Here is a 24,770-nt window from a genome sequence, read left to right as displayed (position 1 = left end):
ACTTTTACCAGGTCTGTTTTGGAAAACATGGAAAGATCGGTGATCTTTCTAAGAAAAAGGCTGTTATTTATAAATTACAGATTGAAGTCTCCCCCATCGTAAGTCGGAGGCCCACGAGGGATTTTGACAGAGCCGTGCTGACTTACACCAGGCAAAGACTTGGCTTTTTTAACACCAAAAAAATGGGTCTGGGTGACCAACCCTGGGGAAGACCCATGGTGTGCAGGAGATGCTCCTCCGTCGGCTTTCCCTGCCCACTGAAACCACATCAGGGATGGGGCTGAGCTGGTTCTTGCGCTTTTATTGCAAGACCAGCTAAATGAAAATCAATGAAAATGAAGATACTCACGATTAACCAACAGTCCTTAAGAGCAAAAAACATACACGAGACTCTTCCCTTTGGATGAATACTTCCATTTATTCCAACTGGAAAAAACATTATTTTTTTTTAAATATACTTAAGTGTCATTTATTTTTTTTTTCTTTTTTCTTTGTTTTTCTTTTTAGAGGAATAATAATTATCACATTGTCCTTTACAAACAACGAAAAAAATTCCTAGCAATAGCCTGTGGTATGGAGACATCCATCTTCAAGATTTTTTTCTGCATCTGCTGCTTTGAGTAGGCAACGGGGGGGTCCCCGCGGGCACCCAGGGGTGCCGGCACCGGCCCTGCAGCGGGACCCTCCTTCCCGGGGCGCAGGGCAGGGGCCGGCTCGGCGGCAGCACCCCGAGATGCCGGCAGGCAGCGCGTGGGGCGATGCCGGTGAGAAGCCGAGGGCGATGCGGCCGGTTAAGCCTCTCGGTCCTCCTGCGGCTCAGCGCCCAGCTTTATCTTAACACCCTCGGGCACTAACCTGCACCTTTGGGTGCCGAGAGCCCCTTTTTGCCAACCCGCTCCTCCCCGGGCAGCAGCGGGACAACACCGGCGTCGGCTCGCAATCCTCTGGGACGGCAGTACCCCAAGGGTTTAAAGCATACAGAGAACAAACTCACATCCACCATAATACAACACAGCTGAGCCCTATTTATAGAACGCTCCGCCGTGGGGCCGTCCTGGCTCCGCAGGCAGGGGCTGAGCCCACCCGGGGGGACGAGCCCCCCCCGGCCACAAGCGGGCTCGGAGGGGTGAGGGCGCCTGGCCAGGGCAGGATCAGGCCCGCGGGGAGCAGTTTGCGGTCGTTCTCTTGCGTGTTAGGCAGTAGGCAATATTGAGACTTCCACTTGGTAATGAACAGCAGTTAACATAACCCAGGAGACTAGAGCACCATAAGACAAGTCTATATTCAAAACAACGTCATGCTGACATCACACAATTGCACCATTTACACTTTTATTTACTCCAAATAATAGTTCAACGTTTAGTAACTTCAGCGTTCTCTACAGAGGTGTAAAATTCCTTCTCCGGCTTTGGTCATTTACAACGTTGCAGACATTTGGTAGTTCTGTTCTTTCCTATTTAATAATAAAAAAGAAAAGTCCCTTTTGCAGCGTCAGGATTCCTGTATCTGACTGATGGAGCGTACCTGCAAATCACAGGCGTGAGCAGACTTCAAAATGCCACCGAGGCCTCTTCGAGATTTAATGAATCAGAAAATGTTCTCTTTATTTACCAGGATCAAAACAAACAAACAGAAAAAAGGGTCAAAAAACCCCAAACCGCAAAACCAACTGACAACTCAAACTCTCACTGGTATACTTAAGAAATTTGATGATGAAATGGAAAGGGGGCGTCCAAAGTACTGTTTGGTTAGCTCTGGCTGAAAACAATTCTGAATGTGCATGCGTTTTCCCAGTGACTCCTAAGATATAGAAATTCCTCTGATATTACAAAATACAAAAATATTTTCTCCAAACTCTCATTTACATTGCATTTACAACAATCATGGAAATAACTTAGGCTCCCACACTATCCAAGAGACAAAATGACCTACCAACATGGCTAATGGAAAACAAAAACACGGTGGCAAGCAAAAGCTACCGGCAAACTGATGCTGAGAGTCAACAGTGGTAACCAAAACGTACGGACAAACAGAACTCAAAAGGGTGGCAGTATTTGGGAGAAAGAGGAAAAACTACTGGGTAAGTATTACAGGCTAAAGTGAACTTTTCTGTGTTTTTTTTTTTTTCTCCAAAGTAAGATGTGCAAAATATATTCACTGTGCCCAGGATTATGACTATTTATAGAAGCCAGTCTACAACCTTCTTACAAATCCCTACTCCTCAGGTCTTTTTCGTTACAATAAAAGCGCTTACATGATCTAAAACAGTGCAAGTTTGTGAGTTAATTTACATTCTCCCAAGGTGCCTGGCAAGGATGCCATTAGGATATGATACAGTTTTTGCTCTTCTGTCTTTTCCGGCTGTGCAACTGTCCCCTGCCGCCCAGCGTGGAAGACTTGGGCATGCTGTACGAGCCGTACTTGTGCAGGAGCTCCTCGCTGGTCACGTACCGGAGGCGGGCGGGTTGGGGAATCGGCTCCCCGAGGAAATAGCCCTCGTTGTCGGACTCCGAAGAGGAGGAGCAGGTCGAGCACCAGTCGTATTCGGCGAAGTAGGGCCCCCATCTCTCGCCCAGGTGGTTCTGCAAGGCGAGATCCGACACCGTCCGGGGACAGTGGCCGTAGACGTCCCTGCGGGGACCCTGCTCCACCGTCTCTCTGCAGCTCCTCTGGGGCATGAACTGGTCGTAGTCTTCCCTGGCTCGGAGCGAGGGTCTCTCCTTCAGCCGGCAGCACTGCTCGCTGGCCAGGTGCAGGGCGTTATCCGACCGGGAACGTCGAGACCGCCGGGGCCGGTGTGGGCGGTAATGCCGGTCATCATCCCGGAGGTTAGTTCGCCGGCGCGTACGCTCGCTCATGGGGGTATGCCTCGAGCCCTCCTGCGCCCCCAGCTTGCCCCCGGGCACGCCGCTACCGTAGTCGAAGCTCTGGTGCATCCTCCCGTGCGACGGCCGCTCTCGGTACCCGAGGGGGCTGGCGAGGTTGTGCAGGTTCGGCTCCATGTCCTGGTACTGCTGCACCGACAGCAGGCTGCGGACGGACTCGGCGCTTCGGAATTGCATGGAGCTGTTCAGGGTCCCCATGTTGCTCATCTTCTCCGAGACGTTCATGCCCGAGTCTTTGCTCAGGTCAGGCATGGAGAACCTGGAGAGATGCTCCTGGCGCTTGGCTCCACCGTCTGCAGAGAGGCCTTTGCAGGGAATCGGGAAAGGAAGGAAAAAAAGAGAGTTAAGGAGGAGAACTTTCTATCAGCAGAGATGCAGGGAGAAGGTTGGGTTTGGCCCGAGACTTTTGCTTTAAAAAATAACACGGTGGTTTAGATGCTGTCCTGAAGAGCCCTTCAAGAGGACGATTTTTTTTTTTCTTTTAAAAAGAGCAGGCAGTTCCTCCTTTGGGGAAATCACACCAATTTAAGGTGTTTTGAGTTGGACTCCAAGCTGCTTTTCACGACTTCCTTCCCCATATGTCTACGCTGTCTGCGACTTGATAGGAATAACTAGTGATGCCAGTGAGAAATTATGCGTCAGAGGTAACCTGAGGCCTCCTGCACGTTGAGATAACTAGGGTGCCATGATCTGGCACCCACACCTTGTGCAACGACGACGTGTTCTGAAGGACTGCACAATGTCAGGGGCAGCTGAAAACGGGGCCACTGCCTAATTCGGGCTTGTCACCACGCCGCACCGCGCAGGTCCTCAGAATGACACCCGCGGGGGGACCGAAGGGGCAGCCTTGGCCACGGGCGTGCAGTCGGGTTTCCCAAGAGGCGAGGAAACACCCGAGCCCCAGAAGGTCTTCTGGAGCTCCCCGTAAGCAGCGGGACAGCAGGAGGGTCAGGCTGTCCCTGCAGCTATCCAGGGATATCTGCACATGGGCAGGAGTCAGGAACGTCAGGTCAAGCTTGATGGGCTGCCCTGCTCGGGAAGGTGGCCCACTGGGTCTCTCCCGTGGGCCAGCCAGCCCTGAGCTCCTGCAAGGTGCTTTCCTCCAGCCCAGAAAGCCTTCACCTGGCAGCAGAGAAGTGGGGTGTCTGCTCAGCACCTGCCCATCCACGAGAAACTCAACGCCCCCCACGTCACCCTAGTCCTTGGCCTGTTTTCTGGGCGTTTTCTATCTATTTTCTGACTGTCTCCACGTCGGCTTGACAACTGGCAGCAGTCAGCGCTTGCATTGCAAGCTCAGGACAACATGTTTCGCAAGCTCTTTCAAAGGAAATCCATTTCATCCCAAATCAAACGCAGAGTGTTTGCTTTGGCGCTCTTCTCCCCGTCCCTCTCCGACAACCTCCCCGTGCAGACCAAATGGAGAGCTGTGCACCATCAGCAGGATTTTTATCGTGACGCACAGCCCTTATGCAATCACCGAGAATTTACGACTTTGTAAATTAATTAAGAAAACCAACAACCCAGCCCACAATTCAAGAATAAACTTCTTTTCCCCTTAACAAAAGCTGCTTACATTTCATCGAGAGCTCAGCTCCTTCAGCATTAGCTGCTGCCTGCCAAACCTGAACAAGAACAAGGGCTGCTGTCACTAACCCCGCTCATGAGCTGCTTCGGGGTTTCTTTGCACTCAGCCTTAAAAAGATCAACAGCTCCTGCAAAGATGGGCAAGGTTTTCCAAATCCTCCCCTCGGTGGCACCAGGGAGAGCTTTAGCACTTGAACACAAGCCGCCGCTGGGTCTTGCATGATTTGGCTTTGCTCCCCGAGTCCCAACCGCCGCAGCCATTTGCTCCTTCGCTTTTCTGCTCTTAATGGGGATGTTTCTGGAGTTTATGATTACAGAGGAAGGTAAAGCGAAGGCGATCCCTGAACGCCGCAGGAAAAGGGAGAGGCTGGGTTAAAAAAAAAAGGAAAAGACACGTTTTGTTTCAAAAAGGACACGCTTCTCAAGCCAGCTTCGTGCCTTTTTTTTTTTCCTAAGCCATGCTGATCTCCAGCGAGCTAACCCAACCCTGCCCACTGCCCTTTGGAAACAGCCCTGCGTGGGCTCCCCGTCCCCGCCGAGGACCTGCCTGCCCGTGCTCCCTGCTCCCGTCACGGGACTGAGCGACTCCCAGCACGCACCAGCTCCTCGCTGGAGACGTGATCTTCTGCCTTTGATGGCAGCGATGCCGTTTGTCACATCAGGCACTGTTGCCCGTGACCCTCCTGTGCCACCGTGGAGGAGCCCAGCAGCCCCCCGGGAGGGAAAAGCGACTCGGTAACATGCGCACAGACCTCCCGAAAAGCCACAATAACAGTGGGATGGCCCGCGGAGCTGATCCGAATGTGAATCACGGCTGCTGACAGCCAAATGTGGCCTTAATCAGATCTGTCAGACAATAGCTGACGCCAAAGAAAATGAGCCCTCGGTGACATTTATGCAACCCTTCATTAAGAGAACCGGCGCAGCTCCGCAATAAGAACGAGCAACAGCAGTGCTGTGCAGGCAGCTCCAAACGCCGCAGGATGCTTCTGCGGCATCAGCAGATTGATTTTGGCAGCATCGTTTGAAAGGGGCCGACCTCGTCCCGCCTCACAGGGGCACGGGGCGAGCCGGTGCTTCGCCCCCAGCGCACAGCCCGCCGCATCAGATGGTACCCGCGGGTCTCGGCTCCCTCGCCGCAGCCATCTCTCTCCTCCGGTCCTGCATCCAGCAAGAATAAAAACAAGCATCTGGGGAGAGGCTCCGGAGACATGGAAAGAGCAAAACAATATTTTCAAATTAAGCGAGACATATCTGCGTCCTCCACATCACCGGCAGGAGCATTGCATGCAGCCGTGGTGGCTGAGCGGGACGACCTGCGGTGAAACCTGTGTTTCTTTTTGCTGGCATTAAAGCGAGCCGCAATAAGTGGGGGGCTCCGGCTCCAGGAAAGGCAGAGCCAGTACTTGACGGGTTTATTTTATGCAGGATGGGGGTCTCCAGCCCCTTGCACACACCTCCAGCAGACACCATGAGTGCTTTTGTCTTTTCCCCTTCAAAGTGCTGGTCAGCACAGGGGGCAGCAATTTCAGACGAGGAGCCCGTGATACACGTACGGCTCATGCCTGGAGTGCAAGGTTTAATCAGAGATTATTAGGTCTAGGGGATGTTTCTGGCTGTTCATCCAGACGGCCTGATTATAATTAAGCACACACATTTTACGATCTTGAATCACTGGGAAAATGTTGATTGTAAGAGGAATCCAGCACAGAGCACGTACACCACCATCGCCAGTACACAGAGCTCAGGGCGCGACGGAGCCTGTGCTCGGGAGGCTGCAGCAAAGCCACCCCGAGACCCAGCGGCTTCATTTCTCCATACAACAGAGTGGGAAACGCTCCTTGCTGAGGGACAAATGCATCCTTTCAGGCAGATCTGGCAGACTCCATGTGCACAAGCCTTTTTTTGGGGAGCCACACTAGCAAGTGACCCAGCAAGCAGCGCGGCCAGGGGTCAGGGAAACTTTGATTTATCTGCTCGTGGTGGCAGCGAAGGGTTTCTTCTGCTCGCTCAGGAGCAAAGCTGTGCTTTTTCAGCATCACTGAAGGCACTGAGAGCTCTGCATGGCTCTTACGGTGCGCAGAGCAGGTACCAGGTCGAAGATGCAACTTCTAACCCACGTGAAACCCAAAGGTGGCTCCAAGCTTAACTTTACATCTACACCAACGCAAGGTGTGAAGCATCATGAGCAGGGGTTAGGCCCAGATTAGTCTTTCAAAGCTCCTTAAATGATCCTGTCCCTCTCTGTGGAGCCATAAAGCCTCAGCAAGGCGTAGTGGGAGCAAGCCAGGGGAGCTCCAGTCTGACCGCAGCGAGTTCAGAGTACAGCAATAACCATTTGTCTGAAAAATTTCATCTAGAAAATATAACCTAGGAATAAAGTTTGAAAGAGCAGGGGTTGTTTAGTCTAGAGAAGAGAAGGCTGAAGGGGATATAATAACAGCCTTCAAACACAGAAAAAAATGCTTGCGAAGAGGAGGGGAATACATTATTCCCCAGTTCTGCTGAACTCCTGCAAGGAAAATTTCAGCTTGAAGAAGAAGAAAACTCTTCCTGTGCAATCACAGCAGAAGATGGCCGGGGCAGCTCCCACAGCGGAGGGTTTCCCAGGCACCCAAAGGTGGCGGATGCCCAGGCACACACAGGGCGGCTCCGGGTCTCTGGTCCTGCACTGGGCTGGACAGGGGGAAGGTGGCACCGACCCTCCTCTCCTGCGGTCGTTTCAGAGCCACACCAGTGCATTGAGGCCCAATCTTCTTGAATTACCAGTATTTATTTACAGCCGCTGCAGCTCCTTCTTAATGAAGTGTTTCATCTGGGAACACAGCTAATAACCCGAGCGAGCCCTAATCTGGAAGAAAGAGCACACGAGGGGAGACCTCACCCCGCAGCGGTGATTTTTTTTCTAACGAGGAAACCCAAGAATCTGTTTCCCGAGGCCGTCCAGGGCAGCAGGAGTCCTGCTCTGGCCCATGGCACGGGATGGTTGTTACCACATCACCGAGCCCTTTCCAAGGGTGCAAACCCGGGGGTGACGCACCGATGCCACCAGACTTTCCTTCTGCAAAATGATGCTCTGAGACACTGAGCACAGCCGTCGGCGGCTGCCCCAGAGGCTCTTGCGTTGGAAAAGGAGAGATGGCACCTGCTGCCGCCAGCGCGGTGCGCCGGCCGGTGGCCATCCCACGGCCAGATTGGAGCCAGCACCGCGGCGCACGTGGACACAGCAGGTTATTTTGCTGCCGTTCTCCGCTGCGTGGGGCTGCCAGGCTCAATATTTCACCCCGGAGCCATGGAAACGCACGCCTTTCGAATGAGCACAAGTGAAAGCTGCAGCTCGGCTGCGGGCGTTCGATATAAAACTTGAGCTGGCTACAGTGCTGGGAACACAAAGCAGGTTTCTGGTTAACATTATGGTTTGCTAAGAACATGCTGTACCATCCCCTCTGAAGTCCTTCCCCACCCCTATTAAGAACCATGTTTATCCCGCAAAACATTGCCAAGGGAAATAACAACCGAGTAAGCAAAGCGACGGCACAAAGATATTCCTCGTGAGCATCACCTCTACAACCTTGCCACAACAAAGCACTCGGAGGCGCTTAAATCTCACTGTGTGCTTTGCTGAACCGGGGCTGCGAGTTGCATTAATTATGAATTATTAAACCGCTCGGCAAATGACAGCAGAGGGGCCACAGAGAGCATGTACGCTGGCTGTGAGGCTGGGAATGAAGCCTCCCGTGAGGGGAAGCAGCTCCCAGCCCCCATTAAATTAAACTCCCCACGAAGCTGGGCTAACACGGGGTGAGGTCTCGCCACAGCCAGCATCCCACTGCAGAGATAGCATCGTCTGCTTCACCCCGGCGGGGAATGCAGAATGCCGTGACTTAGGGTATTGCAAACAAACAGGGCTATAGTGATGTTTGCTTCTTGCCTTTACATTTATTATAGTGCACACATATACCTGTGCATCGCAGTCCTCACTACCTGATACCCACATAGGTGCCTGTCTGCACCAAAACCCTGCACCCCGGCCAGAGAGCCAGTGTTTAAGTGCAGCTATAGAGGCACAGAAGGGGACGGTACAGCATCTCTCGTGTCCAGCCCCCCCGTGTCAGAGCCTTCTCTCTCCCATAGCACCAGGCAGGCACATCCTCACCATCCCTGAAACAGGGTTTGTTTCAAGTTCAACCCCGAGAACTGAAAAAGAACTCAAGGAGAAACAGCGGGCCCAGGGCTTTGTTTATAGCTCAGCCTCATCTCACTTCTGAACGACCTCAGAGTGTGCAGAAATAAAGCAGAACCCTTATGTAAGTGGAAATCGTGGAAAGTAAACAATTCGGGGGAAAGCAGAGTGCTCGGCCAAGGGGGTCGCGGTCCCGACAGCCTCCCACGGTGTGCCACCGCGTGCCATCCCATGGGTGTCAGGGCATATTCCCCACCTGATCAGTCCCTCTGGCTTGCTGAAAGAAGTCCCTACACGGGTACTACCTGGGAAAAGGGCTGGATTTTAACCCAGAAGCACCCATGTAACCTCCCTTGTTGGCACCACCAGCTCCTATGCCCTCCCTAGACAGGGCAGGATCGCCAACAGGCTGGGATGAGGATGATGGGCTATTGCTTCCCCCGACTACATCTCCTTCCACAAGTCCATTTCGGCTCTCCCTCTGGTTTGGTCATTACCCCACGTGCTTCAGCACGGCCATGTGTGACACCGAAGGGGTGAAGGCATGCACGTGGCTGGCCCCTGCGTAAACAAGCCCAAACTCCCACTGTTGAGCAGCAAAAAGCGAGCGAGGGGGGTAAAGAAACGTTTCTGGCAGTTTTATAATGTTTTGGCATTGGCCCTTTGGGATGGAAAACCTCTATCTTCACATGTTGGGTTTTGAAATGACCCAGCTTGGATTGGGGAATGTTATACCTGGGTCTCAAAATTGCAAGAAATTCCCCCAGGGATCCCATTTTCTGACTCGGAAGCGGTTTTACGCTGCCCGTGTCTGGGGGAAAGATGGTGGTAGGAGCGTGCTGGAGAGCCGGGAGCCTCCTTTTTCTTAGAAAAAGTCAGGAACAGCCAATGTGTCATTTTCTGGCTTGTGTAACTCAGCTGAAGCGCCCGGGGCAGCCCCTCTCTCCGGCCCAGGGGGTAGAGGAGAGGAGCACCTGCGGGATGCAGTGCCACCGGGGACATGGGGATGGTCCCTGGAGCCCTCACCCCAAGACCCTCACCGCCATCCCTGAAGGTGTTCAGGAGCTGCTCCCAAGCCACCGGTGCAGGAGAGGCTGGGCTATTGAATGCTTCTCCAGAAAATAGAACCCTGGCCCTGAGAAACGGGGCTTTTTCTTCCCCCACCCCCACTTTTCGGGTCCTCCTCAGGCAGAGGAAGAAGAGGGCACTGGAGACAGATGATGCTGTCAGGTCACTCTGCAACTCAGATGCATAGGGATCGGCGCTGACCCATGTGCATATTCATATGTTTTTTCTCTCTGCTTTCTGGGTATATCACAGTTGTTGTTTAGTCCTGGAAAAACAAGCTATTTGGGGCCTTTGGACATCTCACAACACAGATGACAAGAGAAACGTGTGCCGTACATGTGAAATCACATTCCACCCTGTAATGGCACCAGTTTAACATCTTTTTTTTCCTGGATTTATGCCTGTGACAGATGAGGCTGTTACCCTCACCCAAACTCATCTTCTCAAGGAATACTTAAAATCTGTTTCTCCTTTTGCATACGACACTGTCACCGTTCAACACGACTTCTACCTCCAAAGCACTCCTGCTCTCTGCAAGCTGCACACAAAGAGCCTGTTCCCAGAGAATAACGTTTAGCCTGCAGGTACTTTCTTAAGTGGGCTATTTGACCAGCTGGCATTTTGTGGAAATGACTACTTGGAATCAGCAGAGATCAGCTCTTGATTTCTAATTCAGCTGCTAGGCGCATACAGCGCCTGCAAAACCTTTTTGGAGGGCAACACAAGCATAAGTAGAGCAAGGCAGAGCACAAACACTGAGAGCAGGGCTATGATGGACCCAGTATCTTCTGGGAAGTGATTAACCTCTGGTAGGATCAGGCTCCTCCTCATGAGAAAAGCTCCCTGGACAAACTCCATCTTAGCATTGTCCTGATTGCTTAATGAGGGAGTTGTAGGATAAACATTGCTACAGCATCCACTGTTTTGTATTGTTGCTAATGTCATTTAAAAAAAAAAGCAAAAGCAGCCAAAGGAAATAAAATACAAAAGATAACATAAAATCAGCAAAAATGAGCTTGCTCTTGGAAAATGTGCTGGGAAGCATTTTTTGCTCTTTGCCTCTCCAATCTAATGGCCACATTGGGCAGGAGGAGGACCCAGTCTCCAAGAAGCTGTAGCGGATCGGAGTCTGTCGTAGCCTTCAGCTGATGGCAGAAAAGGGATTTTTCAAACAGAAACGTGGAAGGAAAGGAGAGATGCCCTTCACCTGCAGGAAGGTCTGCCCTTTGCCAGTGGACGCGTTTAAATCACATCAGCATTTGTGGCAATTACACAAGCACAAACCAGAGGACAGCAGAGACACTCCCATCTAATTCAAACTCTGAAACAGAGCGCAAGGATGGTCACAGCTACCTCTGCAACTCAACGGTCTGCTGCTGCACTACTACCCACGGTGAGACAGCAGAGCACGATCCAGCACTTTAAGAGCAAGTGCCCAGGATGAACACAGCGTCACACCTCTTTACTAACCCACGAGGAACTGGCTTTAAAGCGATTAAGTAGAGCCTGGTTGGTAAGGTGAAAACCTGGGGTCTTGCAGGAGGCTTGGGGTCACATAGAACTTGGCCCACCCAATGGGTGACCCCTGGTCCGGCACTGAAATGTGTTACAAATATTATAGGGATGACATCTGTTCACAGGAGGCAGCCTTCTGACCAGAGGACAGGGATTACCGCTGCACACCCCGTGAGCTATCTGCTTTTACTGATGTCTCCAGCTAAGCAGTAGTTAAGTCGTAATAGAAACATCACAGCAAAATCTGCTGCCAGGGAGGGACCAGCTTTTAACATGTGCTCTGCAGGTCAGGGACTGTTTGCCCTTCAGCTCCCTATAAAAAAAAAAAAGAATGTTTTCAGCGATGCCGTAAAATGTGAGATGGATGCGGTGTTAATTATTTCACTTTATAAGGTGGAGCAAACTGTGCAGCATTAGTAGCTCAAAGGGACTTCGTATGTGGATGCCCGGGAGTTTCTTGCAAAGCAGAGCTGGGGCATGCGGGGTGGAGGGCATGGGGTGAGCCGGACCCACGGGTGCACGGGGGGAGCTCTCTGGGAGTGCTTGCTGGGCAGCTTGCTCCGCCGTGCTGGGGAGAGCAGGGATGGGAAAAGCCAGGCAGCAGGGCGCTGCGCCCTGACACCCCCCTCCCCCCAAAAAAACCCTGTTCTCCCACAGCTCTCAGCCAGGTCACCGAACCTCCCTGTCCTCAAAACGCTGCCAATTAAATGGGATGATAATTGTGTCCTCTATAATTGCACACATAGCCCTGGGGGAGCTGCCACAGTGGCCCCCAGCTTGAGCTGAGCCAGGTCCCAGAGCAAGGAAAATTATTAGAATCTTACACATTAATAAAAATGTTATCACCTTACTCTGCAGAGGAACTGCTTAAATTCACTGCAAGCCCCATCATGCTGAGCATCTGCTCCCAGAAAGCAGGAAAGAAGAAAAGTCATTAAGGCAGGAACTGCCAGTAAGGAAATTCATACTTTGGTTACGTATGGAGGATGGATGCCTTTGGAAGGTCTCCCTCCCAGCATTTTAAAAAAGGGTTTCTAAAATGAAAGACAGAATGATTTTTCACTCTAATACGAAGGCCTTGCCACGTTTCCTGTCTCTTGACCCGTATCCCCAATAACCTGTTACACTTCAACTCCAAAGCATGCAGCAACCACTCCAATACTCGGGGATTGCTCATCCAAACTTGGTGTTGCTCAAGACTCTTTGTACTGACGGGGTTTACACAACACAAGTTTTTAGGAACATGAGTGGCTTTGGAAACATGGAGCTTTGCCTAGGGAAACCTTGTTTCGGAGAGCAATTCCCAACTCCCTCGCCGTCTCACATCTATTTTTCCTCTGTGTGTATCTGAGGCTGTTTGAGCAAACCCCTCTCCAGCGCATTAGCTTCTCTCCTCCCCCCTGCTTTACCACTTGCCGCTTAGGGAGATCCTGGCTGAACACAGATCATCTCACATCTCAGCACGGGGCTGGCAACTTCCCTAAACAAACACACCGAAACCCAGGAGCGGGGCAAGGAGGCACAGGCGTAGCAAAACAAACCTGTCCGTCCAGGTAGGGCAGAGCAGAGAGCTCGGGTTCAGCGGTGCTCAGCTCTCCGGGGACCCGGCGATGCTCACTGGCACATCCCCACCAGTTGGTGCCAGCATCCCATGGGGGGGGTCTTTGGGATTGGGTACCAAACACCCTGCAGGCTGCTCACTGCCAGTGACAGCAAGACAGACGGACTCCATTTTGCAGGGGGCAGGCACGGGACTTGCCTGAATCCAAGCAACGCTTGGTTGGAACGGAGAAAAGCCAGGGGAGCGGCAAAGAAAAAGCAAGGCAGTATCTCTGGCGAGCAAACCAGGCTCAGTATTTTCTTTTCCGAGAAGTCTTCTGCCGAGGGACTCAAAAGCAAGCGATAGCCGTGCCAGACAAGCGCAGCCGTCCGATACCGCGAACTACAGCAGGCTGCAGAAGGACGGCGTGCAGGGGGGGCTGAGCCTCCCCAGCGCCGAGCTGCGGACCAGAGCCCCGCCGCAGACACGTCCGTGCACGCACACCCATCCCCGCGGCCGCAAAATGAAACCCAAACACGTCTGGGGTGAGAGGACTGAGAAATATTACCCTGGGACGTGCTCACGAGAAACGGGCTCAGCCTGATGGGACAAGCATCTCGCCTGGCTTTTCCCTGCAGTTTCTACCAGGGGACTGGGGAAGAGGAGAAAAAGAGCCGTGCGTAGAGGAGGAGGCATTTCTTTTAACCAGTCACGTGCCTGAGGACTGCGTAACATGCAAAAGGGGTTAACTGGGCCTACTGCAAAGCAGTTAAAAATATTTTTAGCCCGCAGGGGCAGCTGACAGCTGTCCTTCAAGTGCTGAAGGCTGGAATCTGCCTCTGCGTTAGCAGCTGGACTTGATTCTTTCCCCCTCTTCGCAAAAGGGAGGGTTAAAGAGCTTGAAAACATTTGCTTTGAGCTACACGGAAAGGCCAGCCACCTACAAAACCCTGCATTTTGGTAAACAAGCCAGCAGAGCGAGAGGGGGCTGCCAGGCACACCGGGGCCGGGCAGGCAAGCCCGTGGCACCGAGCGGTCGTCCCCAAGCCGCCGGTCACCCCTGTAACGGGGAGACAAGGGACCCCATCGCACGGAGGAGGTCCCGGGGTGGGCGCAGGGTGGGTGGCAGGAGCGGGGGGTGACGTTACCTGTTGCGTTGGAGAGCGCGAGGGACTCCATGGAGCCGCGGGGAGTCCGCTCGGTGGGCGTCAGGTCCTCCGTGAACTTGAGGGCGCTGATGGGGTGCCGGGTGCGGCACTGCGGCGTCGGCATCCCGCCTTCCTCCTCCTCTTCGTACTTGGGGACTTTGAGACTCCCTCTGGTCTCGGGGAAGCTCTGGTTGGACATGTCGCTGTAGCTCTCCTGCGAGCGAAGCCGCCCCGAGTAGTAGTCCTCTCGGCAGTCCTGGACGAAGCTGCCGCCGTGGCTCTTCATCGCCAGCGAGGAGCTCCTCTTCGGGTTGCTGAAATGTTTCGCCCATAAATCCGGCTGCGAGCCTGGGACCTGGCTGGGGTTGTAGGAGGTCCTTATGTTGCACTGGCTGAGAAGCTGCAAAGGGCTTTGGGACTGACTTTGCTCCATTTTGCTCCCGTAGTGATAGAGCTCGTCCCGGCTCCTCCACAAGTGCTCCCTGTTGAGGCTCGGCGTCTGGCTGGCCAGGCTCAGCAAATCCATCTGCAGGGACAGCGGGTCCACGTCGGTGGAGAGGCGGTTGGAGGTGACCTGCAGCTGGTTGCACGGGCTGCGCGCTCCCTCCTCGCCTTTCCCCTTGTTCTTGCCGATCTTGGCGCTGCGGCGGGACTCCTTGGCTCGCGCGCTCTGGAAAGCCGAGTCGGAGGAGTCGGAGCCGTTGGGGTCGTCGCCGACGCTGCAGGCCCTGGAGCAGAAGATCTGGCCCTGCTTGGGCAGGAACGGCCGCCCCAGCAGGGACTTCTTGCACTGCGCGCAGCAGAAGCAGGTCTCGGTGGCGTGCCAGTGCTGGCCGTCGTACGTCATCTGGCCCTGGTCGATACCTTGAGGGGGAAGATGGGGAGCGTCAGAGTTAGCCCGCGTACGTCGCTTCGCCCCGCACTTAGCATCCCCCCCGAGAAACGCGCACCCGGGCTCGCTCTCGAAAGCCCTTCAGCGGGGTTTCTCCGACATGTGAAGTTAAGCCCGTTTCTAATTCCTTGCAGGCTGCAGGCCTTTGCTTGGGAGTTACTCAACGTTGGGAAAGGCAGCAGAACTGCGCCTCGAGCTATTTCGTATTAAATGGGGATATTTCCGATCATAAAGCAAAGGAATGCAAGAAGTTCTCCATAAAGTCCTTGAAGTCAAAGCAATAATATGCTGCCTATTTAAAAAAAAACAAAAAGCCTCCGACTCAACCGTAATGAGGAATTTGTGCCGCCTTGGTTAAGTACGTAACAGAGCAGATGACATCCCTGTCCCTTGCTGCTACCGTGCCCCCATCCTAACTTTAGTTTGGATTCTGGGGCCCCTTCTCCAAAAGGGAGAGGAAAGAGCCGGCCCCAGGGATCTGAGTGCACACCCTTGCCTTGCACCCAGCCAAATTTCCTGAGTTGCCCCCACCAGCCCCCCTTGGCTTAAGCAAAGGAGTTGATGCCGCGAGTCTGTCCCCTGCCAGCGAAACCCCGTGGAGCACGAGCCCGCTGCACGCGCATCGCTCCTGGTCAGAGCCGTGAGAAAAGCTCCCGAGGTTTCAATTAGAACGTTTAATTCACTTGCTTAAGCTGCCGTTCGTGGCGAAAGCCCCCGTTACCTGAGAAACTGCCGTGCACGGCGGGGTGCTGCACTGCACGTGTGCACAGCGCGTGCTTGCACACCCGCCGCAGCTGCGTCGCTGGGGGGGCCGAATCCTGCCGGGTAATTTACAAATGAGCGGTACGCGAACGGTCCATTTTATTCCAAGCTAAATTTGGGGTCGTGTAATTGTTTTTGGTTTTTTTCTTCCCTTATAATGAGCGAAATGCTTTTATATAGACTGGAGCGCTACACTTGTGGACAAAAGAGAGACAAGACGGTGGGTGGGATTTTATCAGCTCCTTTTCCAATGCCCTGAAGCCATCTCGCAGAGGAAGGAGCAGTCTCCTTACTCTGTCCTCGGCTACCCAACCCAAGCCTTACAAGCCTTAAGCACACACCTCCGATTTATGCGGCTCTTACTCACAACGCTCAGTGACTACTATGAGCAACTTGCAGCAAAATGGCTGCAGTCCCTCCTTGGCTAGAAAAGTGCAGATATGCACTAGAACAGGCATTTTGCCCCCAAAATCTGATAGTCAGCAGGCTCCGGACGGATGGACAGAGGGGAGGACGGCAGATGGGGGAAGCAGGAGAGAAGGGAGCGTGCAAGAAGCGTTAACAGCTGCTTCTTCACCGCTCCACAGCTGAGCTTTCAGGAAGGATGTGCTGCAGGTCACAGCAAACACGTCCTCCAAGTGCTTCGCTGAAGCCCTGAGTCTTCCTCCCCGTGCCATCTGGCCGCTGTACAAGAGCAAAATGGTTGGTTTTTTTTTTTTCCTTTCCCTGCAGCCTACGAATTATGTGAACATGTGAGCTCACCTCCACGGACAAAGGAAGAGCTGCCCGCCCACCCGCGAGCAAATGCTCAGCCAAGTGGCAAACGGGACTGGGAAGAGCAGCGAGGTGGCTTCCCAGCCCCCCCGAGTGCTGGGGGGACAGCTAACCCTCAGAATAAAGTACATTTTCAATCACTGTTCTAGAAACGTGGATTGATTCCGATGTGTTATTTCTTTCTGTCTGAGAAGATCTATCTGCCAGCTGATTAAAAAAGGCGAACAGAAAGAATAATGATGCCTAATGAACAAGCATCTTTCCTGTCAGTAGCTCATTAACTCATGCGATCCTTTGGCAAGCTCGGCTGGGAAGAATCTGAGAGTCGAAGAGACAGGCTGTTTACAGGAAAATGAGAATTAAAGGAAAAAAAGCGTGCATTATATTAGGCCAGGAAAGGCTTTCACTAGTTCCGACAGCTCCTGAGGTTGCTCTCTGACAGACCGCCCCTCTCCGACCACAAAAAGGGATAAGCAGCGGTTTAACCAAGCAAATGACCGCGCCAGCTCCTCGGTGGGACGCGAGAGGGGCACGAGCCTCTTTGGCCGCTGCAGGGCTGGGGCAGACCCCAGCCAAAGGCAGTCTTGCCCCCAGCCCCAAGTCCTCGTCGAAGACCTAACGCAAGAGCTCTCTGTTGCCAGAAACGACCTTCCAAGTCGAGGTTTGCCCCGCTCCCCTCCCGCACCGCGCTCGCCCCGGGGCCGAGGGCAGGGGCACGTACCGATGTGCTGGGCGCAGGTGTCGCAGTATTCGGCGTAGAGGGACTCGAAGCAGCTGCAGCAGTAGGGCCTGCCGTCCTTCATGATGTACCTCTGCCCCCCCAGCACCGTCTCGCATTCAAAGCAGCAGAAGTGCTTCATGTGCCAGTGCCGCCCTTCGGCCTCGGTGCATTCGTCGGCAAAAATGATCTGGGGGCAGGAAACACAAGTGCGGAGCGGAGATGGTCAGAAAAGGGACCTGAGACACGGGCATCGACCTTCGGGTCTCCTGCCCGTGCGCGGCAGCTGTGCCCCTTTGCTCACACAACCTCCAAATTTTACAGCTGACCCCGCCGCCCTGCACGGGAAACTCCCCGTGGTTTGGCTTGCGGCAGGGGCACCCATCACTTCTTGAGGAAATCCCATTAAAATGCAAATACCCCAGGACCGTGTTAGCGCACGGACTACAGAGCATTAAGGCAGAGCTCGCAGTAACGTGCTCCTAAACACATCCATCAGCAGGAGGGGTCGATCAGGGTAATAAACATGCTTATATACAACCTATCGATCTGGTGGACTTTTGAAGAACAGAGCAGCCACTTACTAAAACACATTGACCCATCTCTGAAACAGGGACACGAGTACAAAGGATGAGTGAACACACAAGAGGTGGCAGCTCTCTGGAGGGGAGAGAAGACGGAGCTACCGGCCTCCTCACCATCGCCTCTACCCCAGCCCACGTGCTTAAAAAGATGATAGCAGTCATTATACCAGTGGGGAAACTGAGGCACAGAGTGCTGTTAAGAGTGGGCTGGTGAAACAGCCATCTGAAACGGTTCCAGCAGATGTTTTCTTGCTGTCTCTACTTCCCAACCCCACGCCATCTCCACTCCCAAAGCCAAGCTGCGGGAGCAAGCAGTGGCCCAGCTCTGCTCCCTGGCTCTCCACCCTGGCACGGGTCACACCAAAAGCTTTTCCCCTGCAATTCCTCTTATACCCGAGTTACTCTTTCTCGCAGTTAGTGCTGGATGTTTCAGGGGAAGAAGTGCATGTTAAAGGAGCAGCTGAATGAAAGAGTTATATGAGAATTTGCAAGGATAAAAAGTACATGAAAAAAAATTACCCAGCCTAAGCCACAAGGAAACAGGGCCAGTGGAATGGTTAGGAGTTGTTTTTTTACTGGTAATGTTACAAATTTAATTGGATACATACGTCAATGTTCTTTATATTTGAAGTGCATATAGCCTTGGATATTTACTATTACACGCTTGCATAGATGGGACGTGGTATTTTATAGTACATATGGTTTTCCACACTATGCTTTTCACAACTTTAAAAGCCAGAACAATTTCCTTCACCGGCCTTTTAAACAGAGATTGACACTTGAGAAACGCTCAGAGGCAACTCTGGATGGTTTTCTATATTCGTTTTGTATTCCATTTGTTCAGCTTCCTATAGCCCGTTAATCGCCTCTCTTAAAGCCTGTTCCAGCTCGGCGTGTACTCAAACACTACTGGCTTGCAGGAAACACAGCACTCATCCCGCCAGAGGCTTCTTCTGGGGAGACAGAGGGGAAGGGAGGATCACCACACACAGCTGGGCTAAAATCACACAGCACGGGGGGGGTGCTGTTACTGGGAACGCTCGTGGAAAGCCGCCCCGGCTCCCTGCACGTAGACGAGGACCTCTCTCCGAACAGCCCTAGGCAGACTGCACCGAAAAATCCCCGAGACGCTCACCTGAAACCCCAGGAGAAGCTTGCCTGAACGCTCGGCAAAGCCAACCCCGTCGTATTTCGCGCGCCCGCCTCCGTGCGCAGGCCAGGGCGGATGGAGGGGAAACACCATCCAGTTGGCAAGAGGAACCCTCTCGTGCCGTCCCCACGGGCGGCATCCGCGGCAGAAGCCGTGGCGAGCTGGCTCTTACCTCGTCGCACGCCGCGCAGCGGGGCTTGAGGCACTCGGCGTGGTGCCTGCCGCAGTAGATCTTCCCGTCTTGGTAGAAGTAGATCAGGTCGACCAGGAGCTCGTTGCAGACGCTGCAGATGAAGCAGGGAGGGTGCCAGCAAACGCCGTGCCCCGCTCGCGAGGCGAAGACGGCCATGTCCCCGCCGTTGATCTGGCCGCCGCACTGTCAGAAAAGCCGGTGTTTAACGGGGAGCGGGCGAGCCCGCTGCCGCCCATCGCCAACTAGCTGCTTTCACAACCGCGGCGGAAGAAGGTGCTAATTCACAGCTCCTTTCGGGCATGTCTCAATCCCTTTTCATCCCCATTTTGTGGCCAAGATATCACCAGCTTCCCCCCCCGCACGAGGCCAGGAGCTGGCGTGACGGGTCCACGTCAAATACTGCAGGGTGCTCTCGGCACGCGCCCCGACGGACCCCAGCGCTCGTGGATGCTGGGGGCACGGGGTGCGTGCTGCTCCCATGAGCTTTGCTTAATTTTGGCGATTCAAAAGCCGCCCCGCTTGTGCCAGTTCATCAGCCGCTACCCACCTGCTCGCAGATGGCCCCTGTCATGGTTACGGGGAACGGCCGGACATTGCCTCTTCCTAAATTTTCCCTCTTCCTTTGATTGCTGAAAAGTTTGAGCTCCCTCTTCTCCTCCTCATCCAACGAATTGCAATAGCGGACCTAAAAAACAAAAGCGATGCTCAGTGGTAGGGTTGTCCCTGGCTCCCCGGCCAGCGAGCCGCAGTCCCACAGGCTCTGCAAAACTCGGCAAGGGGTTACACAAATAAACTCCGTCCTGGGCTTAGGGGAGCCTGGAGAAAAACAGCTGTCTGGGCTTCAGTCATCCTGGGGTTCAGCTAAAATTTCAAGAGGTAGAAATGAGAAGAAAGGGCAGGAGGAAGGTTGCTCTTTGGGTGTTAGGTTTGTTAAAAAAGTCTTAAAAGTTGCGTCGTCTGAGTCCCACCCAGACCCAGCAATCAGACTGAGGGTTTTCCTGCTTTCTCCTTATGGCAGAGGTCTTACAGCAGCTTCAAAACGTTTTATTGGCATTTCAAGAGCGCAGCCCGTTTTCCCTGTGTACGTGATGGAGTTCCAGCTATTTGGGAACTCCAACTATTCTTCCAGCGTAGGGTCAAGTTTGCACAAATGCAAAACCTCTGCGTTGGAAGGTAATAAGGAAATAAGTAAAATAAAAGGATACAAACAATGAACGATGCAATTTCCCCAAAGCTTATAAAACTCTGAGGTTTTCCTGGCTATTTTTCAGCCTGCAGGCTTAGCTCTTGGCTGATTGCATCTCAACGGAGAACATGACTGAAGAGCCAAGGTGGCCACGTGTAGCAATAGTGCCCAGTCCAGCCTCCGTTACTTTAGAGAGCAGGCTCATGGAGCCGAGCAGGATTATTCAGGTGAGCAACCAACACACCTTGAATTTTCAAAGAGGCAAAACTGAGCACAAGGGGAAACTGCATGCGGAATCTGCCAATTTGCAGAAAATACTTGCAGGCTCGTGCCTCCAGCTTGCAGCAGCACAGGCTGCAGTAGCAGCGTTCATGTGTATTTGCTCTTAGGTTTTTCGGCTGTCGGAGGCTGTGGGTTTTCAGCAGCTGCCAGGGAAGGCAGGCAGGCAGGTTGGGGCCCGAGGGTGTGCAAGAAGAAGCCCCTGCCTGGTGCCTGGAGCTCCCCCGGCACTGGCAGCACCGTGCTATGCCCGTGGCACCCAGCCACGCGCAGGCAAACTCGTTAAAATCTGACCTAGATCAAACAAGTTACCTGCACGTATTTTCCAGAGCGGCTTCTTCAGAAAGCAGCAGGAAAATAATTTTTTTTGTTTACAAAGGGAAATTTTGTGGGCTACCAGAAGCCAGTGTTCTCACTGGCGAGACCAGGACGTCAAAGACCGGACCCTTTTTGCTGCCTCGCATCTTTCTTGCGAGATGTGAGAAGGTTTATTTTCTCTGACTGGTCTTGACTCAACCTCCAGCTCGCCAGGCTCTCCCAGCTCCCAGCCCGCGAGGCTCAGTCCGAGTGAAACCCCTCCTCGGCACACACGCTCCCCCTCGCAAGGTGAGTCGGAAGCAGCACTCGGGAAAAGGCTTTTGCAGGTTCGGATCTGGCTCTAGGTGATCTGAACAGCGTGTCAAACCACTTTTAACGTGGCTTTGGCCTCTGACGGCTGAGAAAATGCCTTTATTTCAGAGAACTGAAGAAAGATGACGTTAAAAATTTCACCTTCAGAAACAAACATCCCCCCTGCCCCTCCAACACGACGCAAGCAGGTAGCAAATACAGCACTTAAATAGCAACACGACCAAACTCCAAGTAAATCCCCCCCAAAAGCAGAAAGGGCTGAGAAAGGACCAGCCATGCTTCCAACAGGAGCAACCCCAGGAGACGCGCCCCCTCCCCACCCGCAGCCCTGATCGATAGGGGACCGAGGACACTTCTTTTCGGTTACTAACCTCATTGTCGTGCGGCGGCAGCTGGTGCAAAAGCTGCTTTATGCGAGATTTTTCTCCTGGGCTGTTGACGTAGGGGACCTTGTCCTCAGGCAGGCAGCTGTAGTACTGGTGCACCTATGGAGCAAGAGAGGGGACTGCACTGGGGCTCCCTGACCGAGCCCGTGCCCCCGTGCCCGGCCAAGCAGCCACCCCCTGAGCCAGCGGGCACCGGGTCTTCCCGATGATTTCCAGCAGGGAAACGCAGCCAGGCGCTGCTTCGGTTTCATTGCCTTTTCTCCACCGAGAAAGAGGGGTGGCAGCCCCGGCGAGGCAGTGGAGCTCGTTACCGTTTGCTCGGTCAGCCTCCATAGCGTTAGCATGTTTCGCCGGCTGCGGGGATGTGTCAGCACCTGCCTCGGCAGGGGAGGTTAAAAAGGCTGCGCCCCGGCAGCCTCCGTGTTGCCGGCTATCTCAGCCTCCACCTCCATCAAAACCCTCCGGGCTTTTTTCTGCAGCAATTTGTGGAAATAAACAGCAGATAAAAATCTGTTGGAAGGCTTGGTTTTTCTCTTTCGTCTCCCAGCGTGTAATTAAAATCGGCTATTAAAAAGGCAGCGCGGTGGGGCACGGCGTGCCCCGGCACCGGAGGAGCCCGATGGCAGCGCGGAGAGGAAGCACACCCTGAACCCCAGCGTCTCTCCTCCGACTGCCACACCTGGGACGTGTACTCAAGGGCCGGGCCAGGCACCGGGATGGGACTCGCTGGCCGAGGATCAGCTCCGAAATGGCCACGGTGACGTTGAACGGCTTGGGAAGAACCAGGAGAAGGGGAAGGTAAGGGAAAGCTCGGCTGGGATCAGGAGTCTCCGCAGCCCCGGATGCCTCTGGATGCTCGGGCAGGAGCGGAGGGCTGGATGGCTTCCTTAAATCCGCACTTGGCTAGAGAGATGCAAACTGTTTTCCCCGGTGCATACAGCTTTCTGCCTTTGCCGCGGTGGGATTAACCCCCTGAGATGCTCCCTTGGCTCTCAGACACTGCAGCAATTCATGTCAGAGCGGCTGCACTGCCTGCAGCTTTTGCACGGCTTTTCCCAAACGGCGCTTGCTTTGCAGTGGCTTCTGATCAGCTTTTTCCCCTCGCTGTACGTTTTGGGCTTTGGCCTAGAAAGCACCACCTGGGCTGGCTTTCCCCAGAGAAGCCCCCTCTGCCTGCACAACCCCACAGCATCTGCGGCATGACAAGCTACCGTGGGTGACGGCGAGGGATGGGGACGCAGAGGCAGGTCACGCAGGGCTGGCTGGCAGGGTTTGCTGGCCCACAGGCTCGCAGGCTGCTGGCAGAGGCTCATACAGCCTCCAACGGGAAGGAATCACTTTTTATTCCGGAATAAATATCCAAACCCGGCATTATTCAGGAAGAATTACTCTGCATTCAGCTCACTCCCTGGTCTCAGTCAGAGCTACCTGCGAGCAGAGCTGCTCCAGTGCTTGCAAACACTTTTCCTCTCATTTTATGGTTCCCCCCCAAACCAGCCCTAACATCCACCTTTCCCCATCATCAGGTTTTGCAGAAAGGGAGATTTTTAGCAGATTTCCACCCGTAACTCTGCAGTGCTGATGACAAGGGAACTGCTTGTGTCATGAAGCTGAGGAACATGCTGAGCATATGCCACTGCAAAACCCTGAATTTGTTTAACGAAGGCACAGCAGAAACAGACCCACCAGCTATGGAAACTGTCAAAGAAAGAAAGGCTGCTAAGTATTTTGTTATGTTAAAAAGAAAACAAACTACGTACATTAGAATACTTACTTTGCATTTATAGAGCATCCTTCATCCAGGGACATCAAAGCACATTAAAAACACTTAAATTCTTATGACATGCTACACAAGGTAGCAAATATGTGCACTGGAAAGGACTATTTGCAGTATAATGACATTAAATGAGCTCCCTGAGTTCATGCAGCTAGTCCGTAGCAGAGCTTGCAGCTGAAAATCTCCCAGCAATGCCCCGGCTGCCATACTTTTTACGGGGCTGCCAGGCTACCGTGCTACCACCCTGTGCCTTCCCGGCCGGTACAGACGCCTGCTGACTTCTCTCCGCCAAATTCCCCACGTGCGGACAGACTGCTCGCTTTCCCGTGCGCTGAGGTTAGTTAGTTTATGTTTTTATTTCTTGCAGTGACGGGGGTTTTTTTTGCCCACTGAGTCCTTGAAGTTGGCGAAGACCAGAAATGACTTCTTTTTTTTGAAGAGCCGCCAAATTCCATCAGGCTGCTCTGGTCCCTACAGCAATGAGTGGTGAGACGCTTACCCTGAGCGAAAAACCAGGGATGTGAGTTCTTTCGGCAGCCTGGGCACTGCTTTCCCAGAGCCTGGCGCAGTGGGGTGTACGTGCCCAGCTCCGCTCCTGCTTCCGCTAGGAAGTTTTCCATTTAGTCTCAGCAGGTCCGCGGGAACTGGCTCCCATCACACCAGCAACATAGCTCGGCAGGGATGGGCAATTTGGTTTGAAAAGCAAACCAAAATAAATATAACAGGCTCCAACCTGCGTTCTGTTGCCTGAAATAACCCAAAAGCGTTTGCTCTGGATCTGCATCAGCCAAGGGACCTTCTGCAGGGATGCTCATGGAAGGGATGGAGCAGAGGCAGCTGCCAGTCCTTGCCCAGCACCCACAGGACATCTTGTAGGGACAAAACTCTTTCCTTATACCTGTCGATGGCTTCCTCCGTCCTTGCCTTTACACCCACCATCCCTCCTGGGGACAAACCTGAACCAGGGACACACACAGATCCTTTTACCTGGGGCATCACTCCTACCCCGACAGGCCCAGCCGGAGCGCAGACGAAGAGCAGAAGGACACCCCTTGCCCGGGCTGACGTTAACCCAGGCTTGTGCCAGTATGCTCTCTCGTCCATCACCCATTCCCCACGGGATGCACCCAGCTCCCTGGATGGGAGAGCCAAGCCTGGGAGGGAGCGGAGTCACAGGCTGCCACCATCCCCTCCCGCTGCGCTCAGCCGGCTGCCGACGGCATTTTCGACCCTGCCAGTGAGCGGCTGGCAGTTGGGCTGGCACAGCCCAGTGGTGATGCTCAAGAATAAGGAAAAATAAAGAAGGAAAGGGGGCGATTCCCAGATTGATCTGGCTTTTCAGGGAAAAGGCCTGCAGAAAACGTTAGCTTGCTGGAAAACTAAAACTGCCTAGTCTGCACTTTGCTTTTGTACAAAAGGTCACTGTTTTCCATTAAAATTAACTCCTCCTCCGTCCAGCTCCGGTTCGGAGCACGCACAAGCCTTTGTAGCTGGTGAGCCTTGCAGGACCACTGTG

The 24,770-nt window shown here is 53.5% G+C and overlaps 1 protein-coding gene across 3 annotated transcripts in view; it reads right to left on the bottom strand.

The window, feature by feature from the left end:
- Positions 1 to 398: 398 nt before the first annotated feature.
- PRICKLE2 (prickle planar cell polarity protein 2) overlaps positions 399 to 24,770 on the bottom strand; it is a 108,753-nt gene continuing 84,381 nt past the window's right edge. For all 3 annotated transcript variants that reach the window (XM_069811944.1, XM_069811946.1, XM_069811945.1), the window contains 6 exons: positions 21,463 to 21,576; positions 19,544 to 19,681; positions 18,976 to 19,179; positions 17,073 to 17,259; positions 13,924 to 14,787; positions 399 to 3,190 (listed from right to left, as the gene is read on the bottom strand). In XM_069811944.1, coding sequence (XP_069668045.1) covers positions 2,322 to 3,190; positions 13,924 to 14,787; positions 17,073 to 17,259; positions 18,976 to 19,179; positions 19,544 to 19,681; positions 21,463 to 21,576 — 2,376 coding nt within the window. In that variant the 3' untranslated portion in view covers positions 399 to 2,321. The remainder of the gene's footprint in view (positions 3,191 to 13,923; positions 14,788 to 17,072; positions 17,260 to 18,975; positions 19,180 to 19,543; positions 19,682 to 21,462; positions 21,577 to 24,770) is intronic.

Source organism: Haliaeetus albicilla, chromosome 24, assembly GCF_947461875.1.
Source record: "Haliaeetus albicilla chromosome 24, bHalAlb1.1, whole genome shotgun sequence".
NCBI lineage: Eukaryota > Metazoa > Chordata > Aves > Accipitriformes > Accipitridae > Haliaeetus > Haliaeetus albicilla.
The sequence above is the reverse complement of the archived record's forward strand: the minus strand, read 5'-3'. Positions and strand labels throughout refer to the sequence as shown.